This window comes from Nannospalax galili, unplaced genomic scaffold (assembly GCF_000622305.1).
Source record: "Nannospalax galili isolate Female #2095 unplaced genomic scaffold, S.galili_v1.0 scaffold646, whole genome shotgun sequence".
NCBI classification, from domain to species: Eukaryota; Metazoa; Chordata; class Mammalia; order Rodentia; family Spalacidae; genus Nannospalax; species Nannospalax galili.
In genome coordinates this window covers 287,906-301,991 of record NW_008355279.1, presented here as the reverse complement: position 1 = coordinate 301,991, position 14,086 = coordinate 287,906, and the positions used below count along the sequence as shown (strand labels likewise).

The 14,086-nt window shown below is 39.6% G+C and overlaps 1 protein-coding gene across 2 annotated transcripts in view; it reads right to left on the bottom strand.

Annotated features, from left to right (window-relative positions):
* Positions 1-14,086, bottom strand: part of Lama4 (laminin subunit alpha 4) — a 162,751-nt gene that overhangs the window by 6,958 nt on the left and 141,707 nt on the right. For both annotated transcript variants that reach the window (XM_008852394.3, XM_017803011.2), the window contains exons 32-36: positions 8,901-9,088; positions 6,708-6,897; positions 4,945-5,100; positions 3,620-3,779; positions 720-850 (exon numbers count right to left, since the gene is read on the bottom strand). In XM_008852394.3, the coding sequence (XP_008850616.1) occupies positions 720-850; positions 3,620-3,779; positions 4,945-5,100; positions 6,708-6,897; positions 8,901-9,088 (825 nt within the window). The remainder of the gene's footprint in view (positions 1-719; positions 851-3,619; positions 3,780-4,944; positions 5,101-6,707; positions 6,898-8,900; positions 9,089-14,086) is intronic.

Sequence of the window (14,086 nt, the reverse complement as noted above, 5' to 3'; positions counted from 1 at the left end):
CTTATGGATATTTTTAATAATATCTTAGGGTGAATGTGGTATTTAACTGTAATGTAATTATAAAAATTTTAGTAATTGAGAATGAACATACATATATATGCATATATATATATCTGATAAACATAGAAATATTTAGAAAGATATTTTTGAATTTGTGATGTTGAAAATATGTTTTTACTTTCCATTTGCTGACAAAGTTCTCAGTTCTAGTCTTTTGTTAAAACTTTATGCTGTTATTGGTGAGTTTTTTTTGGCAGTTTTGCCATATTTTTAAAAATAAATTAAAAAAATTTATGTGTTTGAGTGTTTTGCACTCATGTAAGTGGATCTATGTAAGTGCACCCATGTCATGCAGTGCCCATGGGGGCCAGAAAAGGGTGTTGGAGCCCCTAGGAACTGGAGTTACGGATGGTTGTTAGCCACCATGTTAGTTCTGAGAACTGAACTGGGTCCTCTGTAAGAGCAGCTGGTGCTCTTAACCACTGAGGCATCTCTCCAGGCCCAGCTTTCCCATATTTCCATGACTCTGTCTCAATCAAACAACTCCCAATATATGAATGTCAATGCAAACATCGTACACATTTAAATTTCATGTTAATACTTCCCTCCTTTTTTTTTCTATTAGAAAGACAGATGAAATAGTTCTGTGAACTCAATCTGCTGCCTTAGATGAGAATCTAAGGTTAACTGAAGTAGACTTAGATTTTCTAAGACATTACCTGACCATTTTTCATATGGACATTCAGGTACTCCCCACTGACACTGTGACCATGGACAAGGGTTCCGGAACTGCTTCTGGGACGGACTTCAAATGCAATTTCAAACTTCAATCCAATATTGAAAGACTCATCTGTGGAGGAAAATACTATAAGTTTCCAAGAAGAGCAAAATAAAAATTGTACCTATGGTGTGATTTTGTAATTATGTATTTTTGTATTTGTTTCAAAGTTATCAACAGGTAAGTATAAACTGCCACTTTCCAAGTCTAACTCAGCAGGGAAAACTCTATGGGGGACTAAGATAACACATCACTATTGTATGGGGCTCAAAGATGTGGACAGCACACTACAAATATTCCATATGAGAAGAGAGTTCAGGGGTAGAGGGAATCCAGTTAGCACAACATTTACTTCTTGCAAGAGTGGGGAGGAGGCCAGCACGATGGCTCAGTGGGTAGATCACCTGCTGTGCAAGCCTGGCCACCTGAGCTTGGTTCTTGGAACATGTATAAATGTGGGAAGAGAGAATCATTTCTACAGTTGTCCTCACCCCACATCATGCACACCACAATAGTAATAATAGGGGCTGGAGAGGCAGTTTAGTGGTTAAGAGCATGCACTGCTCTTCCAGAGGACCCAATTCCCAGCACCCATATCTGGTGCCTTACAAGGCCCGTGACTCCAGCTCCAGCCTCCAGTCTCTGTGGGCACTTGCACGCATGTGCACATACCCATACACAGACATACACATAATTAAAAAAATTAAAAGCAATAAAAATAGCCAGGCACAGTGGAGCACGCCTTTAATCCCAGCACTGGGGAGACAGAGGCAGGTGGGGCTCTGTGAATTCAAGGTCAGCCTGGTTTATATAGTGAGTTCCAGGCCAGCTGGGGATACAGAGAGATCTTGTCTCAAAAAAAAAAAAACGTAATAAAAATAAAAAAGAGTGAGGACAGCAGGGCAAAGGATGGAATTTGAAGACACACACATCATATACCCATAATTACAAAGAATGAGAAGGCAGGAAAACTTGGGCAGATGCTGTAATCTGAAGCCACATACAGAAGCTGGAAAACTTGGAGAGTCCTATAAAGGCCAGTGTGTCTGGATGGTTCTGCAAGATGAGATGAGGCATGGAGGCTGGGGAGCAATACCTAGAGGGACTTTATTTTGTGATCATCCAGGAAGGGATTTCACTTGCTCAGATCTGTATTATAAAATAATTTTAAAACAAAAAAATCAACTGGTGCTAGTATTTAGAAGCTGTTATTTGGGTGACCTAAGATAATGCTTATTAAGAATAGCTGTGGGACTACAGAAATGGCTCAGCAGTTAAGAGTACACACTGCCCTTCCAGAAGACCTGAGTTCAGTTCCCAGAAGCCACATTAGACTGCTCAAAACTACCTCAAACTCCAGCTCCAGGTGCTGACACCTCCTGTGGCCTCCACAGGCACTGTACTCATGCGCGCGTGCACACACACAAAATCTTAAAACAATACCCCAATAGTTGTGTTCATTACGGAAAGCTTATGGAAACCCTGGGCATCTTAATAGTGTTTACTTGACATATTTCCTCATAAATCATTTAAAAAATTTCCTCATATTAGTTAATGTTCATGGAATAGAACATAAATTATACAGTTAGCTATGCATTTCAAACTGCCCAGACTTTTAGAATTCTTATTATTGAAATTCAGTAAAGGACTAAGAACTCTAAGTGCAGGTTTTAGTAGGAGTAAACGGAAGGGAGGCAGGGAAGGAAAACAAATCCTGACATAGACAGAGAGCGATCGATCACCTCTAGTTAGGGTCCACCATACACAAGTGGGTGCTCAAGAGAGTGTATTTGGCTACATTATAATTTACTAGAGATTGTGCAAAGTGCCTAATGGTTGTTCCATAGAACATGGTAGAGGGATTGGATCATTAAGAAGGATTAATTCTTTATATTTATAAGATGTTTGCTCCAGCGGGTTAGAAGGTGGTTGTGTTATAGCCTGTTAAGATATTGTTTATTCTTAGAGCTATTATATCCCATCATCTGGCACAGGGGCTGCCATACAGGTGGCCTGAAATAAAAACTGTCAAATGAATGAGCAGGACAGTAATGGTTGAAGGGACTGAAAATCCAGAGAAAAGAATTCTGAAGGACAGTGTTGTGCTGGGGTTGCAGAGCAAGTGGAGGAGTGGAACTTCTTTTAGCAGGGCCAAAAGATCATGCTACTGAGGAAGACTTAGAGGACGAAGGTGGTTAAGAGCTAACGTAGATCAGGCCACAGAAGAGCTTGGGGGTTCTAAGGGAGTCAATATGGTCTAGAAGCTTGGAAGCTGTGGGGAAAGTCTGGCCAAGGAGAGCCAACAGGAATAGGTGCTGCATATTTGGTTTGAAACAGGAGGAGAGATCAATGGTCCTCTAAGAAAGAGATTATCTTAGACAGCTAAGCTTGGCATTAAATTTCAGCTTTGGGCCTGATATTGCCTGTTAACCATCTCCAGGAAAAAAAAAATCATGATTTGTGTTTTTAACATAAATCATTATCTTAGTCTGTTTTCTGTTGCAAAAACATGATATCTAACACTGAGTGATTTACAAAGAAATAAGGTTTATTTAGCTCACATTTATGGAGGTTTGAAAGTCTAGGAGTGTGGTGCCAGCATCTGGTGAGGGGATCTTATGGCAGAAATGGAAGATCAGGTGGACACGTGTGCAACAATAGAGCAAGGAGAGAGGTGCCAGGCCTTCTTTACAGCAACCCACGCTGGTGGTGACTAGTTCAGTAATCTTTCTTAATGACTGAATTACTCTTGTAGTCTTCTTAACGATGTTACATTGGGAAATAAACTTTAACATGAGTTTAGGTGGGGATAACCACAATCAAACCTCAGCATCCCATTACCTAGAACCACGTATCCTCCTTCTGTTGAAAAGTAAGTTCCTGTTTCCATTGGACCTTCAAAACAAGGGGTCACACTGAACGTTTGAGAAGCAGAGGTGATGGAGGCACCATTGAGCTGGAGATTGCCAAGACAGCCACTGAAACTGTACACTGAGTTAATCTGAAAGAAGAAGATGTTGCTTAATATCCATTTGCCCAGCACTCAGCTACATGGAAAAACAGAATGAGAGGGTGTGAGAGGCTTGAGAGGAACAAAGAAATTCCTTATGTTAGCTATACGAATGATGGATATTTTTCCAGGTAGTTGCTCTTAACTCAATCATTGAGGCTGGAATTTTGTATTTGGTAACATCACTTTGTAGTAATTAAGCTATGGAAATGTTTCTAGAGATCATGACAAATACGTTGCAGCTGTGGTTTTCTAATTGAATATTTGAAGTCTTATCATCTGTTTTCCTTCAGGAAAGACAGCAGGGCCCAAGATCACTAATATGGATGTAAGTTCTATATAAACAGAAGAAAGCTTTTTCGACTTCATCAGCTTTTAATAAAGTTGAGAGTTTATCATAATAAGACATGAAAGTTGGGCACTTTAGACAAATAATTTCTAATAACATTTGGAAACTGAAAAAGATTGTCATGGTATTGGAGCTGCTTACCTAAAGTCTAATTATAATTTTTATTTAAAAATTTAACACTTCAAAATCTATGTATGTTAATGGATTGTAGAAATGTATTAACACTTTGTGATAAAATAAAGTTGACATTTGTGCTAAGAAAAATTTAGTCCTTTGATACATTCCTTTCATTGCTAAGTATTTTTAAATGAGTAATAGTTCTAATTTTTAAATTGCAATAATGTTTCTTATACTCTCATCTCTCCTTCCTCCAATACCCACATTCCTTGAACATTTAAAAAATTGTGTTTGTGAAAGAAAATAAAATGGAATTGTATTTCCATGATGACCTGAAGCTTTTTCCACATAGTAATGCAATGGAATGACTTGTTCTCTGGCTTGGGTATCTCTTTACATTAAAATGATAGGTACTCATAGACCTAACAAGACCTCCCAGAGACATCACTTTAATGATAATTTATATCTCTGAAACTTTTCTTATCTCATTTATTTGAAAATCAAAAGATGACTCCTGACTTTGTAATGCCCTGAGGCAGACAGAAAGCCCACAGGACAATGCCTTGATGTTCCATCTCCACCAAGCTACATCTTTACTCTCCTTAGTTTCCTACCCTGTAAAATGGGATTGGGAATCTGTGATCTCTGGGTTTTAAGGCCAGTGGCTCTACTTCGCCATGCTTGGCTTACCTGGACATTTTTCACAGCCCTTCCAGGAGCCACTCCTCCCAAATAAATAGGACCCTTGATTTTCCAGGCAGCTCCACTAGAAGGAAGGCTTTCTTCTAGGACTCGCAGACCATCAATGACCAGTCGGCCACTGCTCTTTTCCCGAATAAATATCACCTGGATGGACAGAAGAAAACAGCATTTCTTCGGCATGTTCCAATATTGGGGAAAGGCTGTGTTGTGGGCCCTCCCAGCCCTGCCATTGCAATGCTGTGGAGAAGCTGAAGGAAGTTCACACAAACATGCCCATCTCTGAAGGTCAGCACTTGTCTTTCGTTTGCTTAGTGGGCTTCTGGATATATAGCTTTTGGAATGTGAGAAACTTTGATCCTGTATTTGTTGCACAGCATATGTCTTTATTGTGAACTGTCTCTAGGCCATCTTTATACATAATGGTGTGGTTTTCCTGGCTCTTCTTGGGTTTGCTACTTCATGTATTAGAGCAAGTGCTCATGTATTTTCTGATCCTTAGATTGAATGACTTAAAGCTATAGGTAAAAAAATTATTTTTATTTTATGTGTATGAGTATTTTGCTTGAATGTATGCATGCAATGTCTGTGGAGGTCAGAAGAGGGTGCTGGATACCCTAGGACTAGAGTTGTTATCTGCCATGTGGGTGCTGGGAACCCAACCTGGGTCCTCTACAAGAGCAGCCAATACTCTTAACTGCTGAGCCATCTCTCTACTCCCAAATCCATAGCTTTAATTTCTTAGTACAGGTTATATATATTTTTTAACTTCTACAAAAACTTTATTGAGAATTTCATACATGCATATAAGGTGTTTTGATCAAATCCATGCCCACTCTCTCCCCTCCTACACTCCCCCATTTGAAGAGGTAACCCTAAAATCTTTTAAGAATTAGATAAAAGCTTCCAAATACTTTTGACACTTTTGGCCTTTGGAACAGAGTGCGTTGCTAACAGGCCCAAGGACATTTTGACTTTTAGCCCAGAAACTGGCTACATTTCTTTGGGGTCTTTTTACACTAACTGCCTAGACAATTCCTACCTCCTGTTCTTATCACACCATCCTCTGAAGGGGTTACCCAAATTGCCAATAGGGAACTAGGGGTGCAGACCGCTCTGGCTTCTTCCATGCTGAACAGGGATATAGGGTGAGGCAATTGGAGTACCCCTTCAGTGGGTCTATCTAAAAGACTCTCAAATTGCATAACTCTTGTCTCTAAGGAGAGAAGAAAGTCGGTTCTTTATGCAGTTCTTCCTGGCTGACAAGCCCACATGCTCTTTCCCTCTCTCTCCAGGTTCTCATAATCAATTGTAACACATCTTGCATTGCTTACTCTTGCTACCCCATACCTACAGGTTACTTTTGATATTAGGGGGGTCCTCTTGTATAGCCTATCTCCCTAAGTGGTTTATTCACTTTTTGCCTTCTACAGATTACCCTATAAATGACATTTAGGAATAGTTGATAAAAATAATGAACCTATCACTAGTGGGGAAAAGGTGATAATTCATTAGAAACCAAATCAGCTTATGCTGATTACTGGACTTTTGGTTAAAATAATTATACTCAGGCTGTAATTAACTAAAAATATGTTTTGAGATTTTTAAAATAAGGAATTAATGATACCTCTGCTGCTTAGCAGCAGAATTTTATCATGATTATTTCTGCCAAGACCAGTGGTAGAGAAGCAGCACTAATCCCTTGGGCAATGGCTAATATTTGCTGACAATGCTATTTGTTGCATTCAACTTACATCATGCCACAACCCGTCATTGTATTTCTCTTGGCTTCTAATCTTCAGTTTCTTGTGGCCGACATTAAACATGAAGACCAAGCGACCATGGGCCAAGAATAGAGTCATGAAGTCATTCTCTTCTTGATCAGAGACGTAAAAAATCATCCCATGGGAGGAACGCGTTTTTAGACGAATGGAAAACTGAGATCTGGTAAATGAAAAGTTACTATACATAAAATGAAACTGAGAACAATCTTTAACTTCTCAAAGTAATAAGTACAAGGAAGAGCTCAAACAGCTTTTTTCCTTACTATTAGCTAACAAATATTGGGTAAGCATGGCTATGTTAAAAATGTAAATTCTTCTTTACCATCTTATACAACAGGGGTATGTCCCAAATTTAATAAAGTTTTGTCTTGGTTAAGGATCTTATGGTGTCTTGCTTTGAAAATTAGTAAACAGGACAGACTGTAAGAGCCAAAGGTGGTGAATGACTACAAGGAATCAGTGTTTTCCAGACAGCAGGGCAGTTACTTGTAGAAATTCAGAGCAACTGTGTTAGCAAACACAAGACCTATGTAAGCTCAAGCCAAATTCCCAGCATAGAGCTGGGTGTGGTAGGGGTGAAGGTGGGTAAGAAGCCCCAATGGTAACTGAGAACTATTGGCAACTGATAGCTGTTGGGAGAGAGGGAGTCAGTTTTCCCTAAGGGTGTGATGTTGGAGAGGTTGGCCAGGCTCCAGGAGATGGACCCATACTGAAGGGCATTTGGGGACTCAAATTAGACTTGATAGACCTTAAAAAATACAGATCCTTGTATTTACCGACAAGTATACCGTATACCACTCATCAAAGCAGCTTCTTTTTGCAACAGATGGATGCTGCTACAGAGTTCTGCAACTGGTCACACACAGAGAACATATGTCTGAGAGATGCCCAGTCCTAAGTGACACATCTACAGTAGAACCTCTATACCTAAGGCTCATGGAACATAGTGGAACAGGGGGTAGAGAGAATACTAAATATCTCTTAACTCTCACCAGTGAAGCCTCCTCATACAACAGAGTGAGATGCACACAGAAAGGCACAACTGGCTGCTTGGCTATGTTTTAGAGAATTAGAGACTGCAGAGTGTGTGTCCCTTGCTAGGACTCCTATATTAAACCTCATCTATGCCCATGGCTCAGGGACCATTGTGGAAGAGCAGGTGGAAAGAGTGTAAGAGCCAGGGTTGTTATATAAACATAAGGAAACAGGCTTTCAGGTGACTGGGAACTTGCTTATATGAACTTGCAACAACGGTGACCACATGTACAAGACCCATGCTGACTCAATCAGACAAAACCCCACAGCATAGAATGAAGGAAATGGGCAGCAGGCCCCAACCCTAGTCGAAGAACTATTGGCAACTGCTGGTGAATATAGATCTTTTTTAAGGGAATGACTCTAGATAGACTGATTAGACACCAGGGGATGAATTTGCACCAAGGGATATCCGGGTACAAATGCTTGACTGGATAGGACTTAACATACATGAAAGAACTCATGAAATCCAGTGGAGGGGTTATGGAGGGGCATGAATGGGAGAAGGGCTCTAAATTTGATTAAGATCTATTATATGAAATGCATAAAAACTCAAAAAAAATTTTTTTTAATTAAAATTTTCAAATGAAACAACTTAGCATATAAAAAATTGAGGACATGAAATCAGGGAAGGGAGAGTGGATAGGGGAGGGTGTCTGAACATGATCAAAATACTTTGCATGAAAATTTAAAAAATTTAATAAAAACACTTATGAAGAAAATTAGTGAACACTAAAATCCTGTATTAAATTAGCTTATCTCCGTGGATGAGTACTAATGAGTAATTAATATACATATAGGAAATTGCACAGAAATAATATTGCTTGTATAATACACAGATATATTATTAGAGATTTGTGAAAGACTGGGAAGAAGTGATGAGGCTTGAGATAGTTGGAGGGTCCTGACTACACATGCATTTGAATTTTCCATAACTAGCAGTTTGGGTGCATTTTCATTTACAGTCTGCAAACAGCTTGTGTGGGGAGGGAAGGTGATCTCATGATGGGCCACTTGAAACTCTGTGATTAAGATGGCATCGAAAGGAAAGATAGGAAAAGGGTGTCCCGTGGCAAACAAAGATGGAGCATGGCATTAAGTTTCTGGAAGCATAGTGTGGTACTTTACTTTTCGCCGAAGTCTCCTTGTAAGTGTTCAAACTCTTGGCGGCTGTTGGCTGTCCCTCCGTATTGATAGGCATGCTTTATTGCTTTGGGGCGGTTGGAAAGGTGACAGTGAGAGTCTCTTGGAGCATTCTGCTCTAGAAATTTCAGGCCAACAGGATCCCATGAAGGCGCATCCTTACTTTTCTCTCCCTGTAGGAACAGGAACCAAGTGAGGGTATTGAGAGAGAAAAGTGATGTAACCAGTGACAAACATTAGTTTGTGAGGTCCTTGTCCTTAATAATAATGCAAATTTAATAAAGTGGCTATTATTTGGCTCTTACTAGTGGCATGTATTCCATTCATGACATGGCAGGATCCTCTCTTCTTTCTCTTCATCACCATAAACAAGTGATAGCGACAATAACAACACAGTATGTTAACAAACCTAAAATTCTAGTCTGTGATTGTAAAACAGCATGAGCGTGAAGCTATTGAGATATCCACTATCATTTAAATTAAGCTCATATCTTGAATAATAGCAAAACCTGGAAAAAGTTGGCAATAAAGTAACCCTGAGAGAATCAATCAATAAAACTCTCACATAGGCAAAAATAGCACATCAGCACACAGGATTTTTATATATGTTGTGTAAAAAGTCAAGAAACATCTTGAAAATATTTAAGATAATTTTTGGTTATTACAGGATACACAGCAAAATTTTATGTTACAGAATGGCTACAATATTTTAAAATATAACTTTAAATAATTTTCTCCTTTAACAACTTCATACATGTATAACTTTTAAACATTATATGGTGCTGCTGGGTGTGCTGATGCACACCTTTAATCCCAGCATTTGGGAGGCAGAGGCAGGCATATCTCTGTGAGGTCAAGGCCAGCCTGGTCTATACAGTGAGTTATATAGTAAGTTCCAGGCCAGCTGGGGTTACAGGGAGACCTTGTCTCAAAAAGACCGAAAAAAAACCCACCAAAAAACAAAACAAAACAAAACAAAATTATATGGTGCCCTTCAAATTGCCCTGCTGATGTTAAAATGTAGTGTTGTGAAACTATAGGCTAATATTTAATGATTAGTCTTAATTTCTGAAACCAAAAAGTGCAAATAAATCCAAGCATTTGATCATTTATTCACGTATTCAGTCAAAGATTTATTGAGTATTGGATTGGGAGGGGTGGAGAGGAAATACATGTTTTACATGCCTTCTGTGGGTAGTACATGGTGGGAAATGGAAAGGTGAGGGATGATGATTACTGGTTTTAAAGGAACAGGTGTGTAAAGAGAAGCTGAGAGTCAGGTTGGGGACAGACAGGATTTTGAATGAGGTGCTGGGGGCTGAATTTTATTTTTAGGTGGTGAGGATCCAGCCAGGTTTTGAAAGCAGGAAGTGGTGAGCTCTGAGCCTCTCAGAAAGATTGCTTGCAACCAAGGAAGCTGATGGGAGAGGAAATGTTTGGCAGTGGAGAAGGCTGGAGAACCTAGCAAAAGATAGGTAAGTTTAGGCAATGAAAGATGACTTTTGGTTCAGTATTATGGAATGAATCCACATATTTTTGTTTCCCCACCCCTAATTCTTGCAGAAGTGTCAGATCTATACACATAAATCCACAGTGGTTCTAAAACTTGAGGAGGGTTTCCACTAGCAGAACAAAGCAGTGTGGAAGGTGGAAGATACAATGCAGATTGGAAAGAACAGCGATGAAACTCTTAATCTCGTATGAACAAAGAAAAGACCTCTAAAAAATTCAGTGCCATCGCTAAGCCATGGAATTATTCTCAGAGTCCAGATATGATGGCGTACTAATGAATTAAAGGGCAGATGGACTGTGTCAGTGCCCTGATCCCAGGGTGACAGCTCTTTCAGGTGAGTGCTGGCAATGGAGATTCTCACAGTGGTGGCTGGGTTGGAGAAGGGAGATGGGGCATCAAAGACCAACAAAATATCTACAGAGGGCAGCTTTTTCTTTCGGAAGGAGGAAATCCACCCTTTTATCCTTAGTTTTGGGCCCAGGCCCTCACCTACAAATGATAGCTGTAGTTTCAAGCCAAGATTGACCGGAAGGGACTGGGGTGAGGCAGTAGAAAGACTCTTACTCTTTAATATGCCCTGAGACATTTCTTCCAAACTCATGCTACATTCCCATCTTGTTGGAATCGCACAATGGGAAAGATGAGCATCTTTGGTTCACTGAGGGGACCTGATGGAAATGTTTTGCAGAAGGCCTGGAGAATCGGTGTGGACAGGGGTTAAGGATTTCTCCTAATTCTGCTTCTCCCTATCTTCTTGTTTCAGTGGAAGGGATCTTACTCTTTTGCTTAAGGAAGAACTGGAACTGGACTCTACAGACTGAGCAAGCATGGGGCTGCTGGACCTTAACATTCTCAGCCGACCAGTGATGCTGTACTCTGCTCCAGCCTGGGAATACATGGATGAGGTTGGCTCCCTCTCTTCTCTGCTTCACAATTTAACAAATTTAACGAAAGCTGAGATCTTTTTGTATGGCAAACAAACTTTCTAAATTTTCTGTGAATATATGTTCTTACTAATGAATTAAAAAGTCAAGCTATAACTGAATTACTTCACTAAAAATACAGAGATTCAGTTCACTGCTTTAATGGGCACGTGTGTGGAGATTCTCACTGAACTCCATCAGATTTTGATTTCATCAGGGTAACTTTTTCTCTGATACAGGATGAGTCCCGATGCTCCTGGTGGTACTGACTTTAATTCAGTATAATTCCTTTATGTGTGTGAGATAATAGCAAAGCTAGTTGAGCTACCAAAGAGAAAGAAGGGGTATGGATAGGGATATGGAGATTTCTCACACAGTCTAGAGAGGGTATAGTACAGCAGGACCCCACCAGGATCCTAAAGCAGGAATTTGGAAAACTAGAAAGAATACAGGTAACTTCCTTTCTGGAGGTTTCTAGTACCTTGCTTCTCTTCTCAGGTCTGTTTTTATTTTTTATTTTTTCTGCAGGACAGCTTTCTGGTTTTCATACTTTCTATAAAGCTGTTTTCTTTCTCTATGCATGATTAAACACAGAGTCCTAAGGTTTACATGCTCTGTAATTAATGACCCGAACAGGCTAGTCTCTCTGATTCCCATCCTGAGGAAGAGAATTTCATAGTCCAGCTCAGCACATGATAGACACTCAGCTAATCATCTATATCCAGGGAGACAGATGTCACGCTCCTAAACCAGAGGATCTGCCTGGTGGGTAGGGAGTCAATTCTCAGAAGAGAGTGGTTGAACAGCTACCTACAGTGATTCTATTACAATACATGCACTATTCATTATGATGTTACAAACCAAATTTTCCCAATTAAGTTTAAAACAAAACTCTAAAAAAATCTTTTAAGCTTACGATATAATTTTTGGGACAGGTATTCTCAAATACCCATGGGGAAATGTAAATCAATGTTACCTTTTTGGGAAAGTGATTTACCTTGATCCAGTAATTCTGCCTCTTGGAATGTATCTTAAAAATGTATTCAGCTATGTCTCAAAGACTTACATAGAAGGATCTTCACCCACAAAAGGAAATAACTGTAAACAACTGAAAGTTTGTTAATTTAATTGAGTAAATTATAGTAAGTGTGTGAATGGACTATTAGAAAGTGATATGTGAAAATAAATTATTGTCAAGTCTCATCTTTAAAAATATTTTATTTATATTTTAATTTTATTTTATGTGTATGAGTGTATTGCCGGCATGCATGCAAGTGTACCCTTGTCTGTCATGCAGTGCCCACAGAGGTCAGGAGAGGGTATCAGATCCCCTGGAACTGGAGTTACAAATGGTTGTTAGCCACCATGTGAACCTAGGTCCTCTGCAAGAGCTCTTAATTGCTGAGGCATCTCTCCAGCCTTGTAATCCTCATCTTTAAAAAAATATATTTTATTTATTATTATTTTATGTGTATGAGTATATTGCCTGCATGTGTGAGTGCACCCATGTCGTGCAGTGCTGTGGAGGTCAGAATAGGGTGTCGGATTCTCCTGGAACTGGAGTTTAGGATGGTTCACAGACGCCATGTGGATGCTGGGACTCGAACCCAGGTCCTCTGCAAGAGCAGTCAGTGCTCTTAACCTCTGAGTCATCTCTCCAGCCCCAATCCTAACCTTTTAATGTAGACTTGATAAAAGTCATGACCCATGCTGGGTAAAGGCTTCCCAGTGTGCATACCCTCAGGTCATATATACACCTCAGCAACCCCTCAGTTATCTCGGTAAGTAAGCACAATAAATTCATTGGTTCCCCAGTAAAGCTTTAATCAAACACTGGCTTGACACTAGGACCTTAAAAGGGAATAAGCATTGCTTAGGATACCCAGGAAAAGAAGTTTCACAACCAATAGAAAATTTATTTGTTAAATGCTATTATGTCTCAAAATTGTTTAAAAAAAAAAAGATAAACTGGCCAACTGAATGACCTTAAACACCCAAAAAGGAAAGTATAACCAAAGATTAAAGGGGCCAATAAAATTTTTTAAGAGTCCATATGTTTAGCTAAAGGCTACATAACAAGAAACAATGCCAGATAGGAGATACCTTCTTTTGAGTTGTTGGCCAGTGTGGCCCAAGGGACTCCTAGATAGTAACCCAGCATAGAACTGGGAAAATGAACAGCAGACCCCAATCTTATCTAAAGGAATATTGACAGCTGATTGCTGCTAGATGAGGAACAGCTGACCTTCCTAAAACAAAGACCTCTAGATAGGCTGACTAGATTCACCAGATGGACAAGTAGTGGGGAACGGATGGGGGTGCCGACCACACAGTGGACAGTAGCAGGGATAACAGTATAAGGACTCTAGTGGGGGGAGGGAGACTATGGGAGGGTGCCATCTGGGAAGTGGGTATATAGTCGAATAAGATGGTTTGGGATGTTCTGTGTGATATACACACAAAAATTCAACAAATTAAAAAAATGAGTTATAATTGAGGAGGAAGCATAAAAATTTACATCATGTGTAGTAGAGGTGATAAACATTACCATTGAAATCTACCCGATGACTTTATAGGCATACACATGTGCCAAAGAGCCGAGTGCAACCAACCATGATTAGTAATAATCAGATACATACAGATTAGAGATGCATGCACCAACATCTAAGTGTTATTAGCAAAAACAATGAGTCTTTCTGTAAGAAACAGTATATTTTAAAATGAAACAGTTTTTT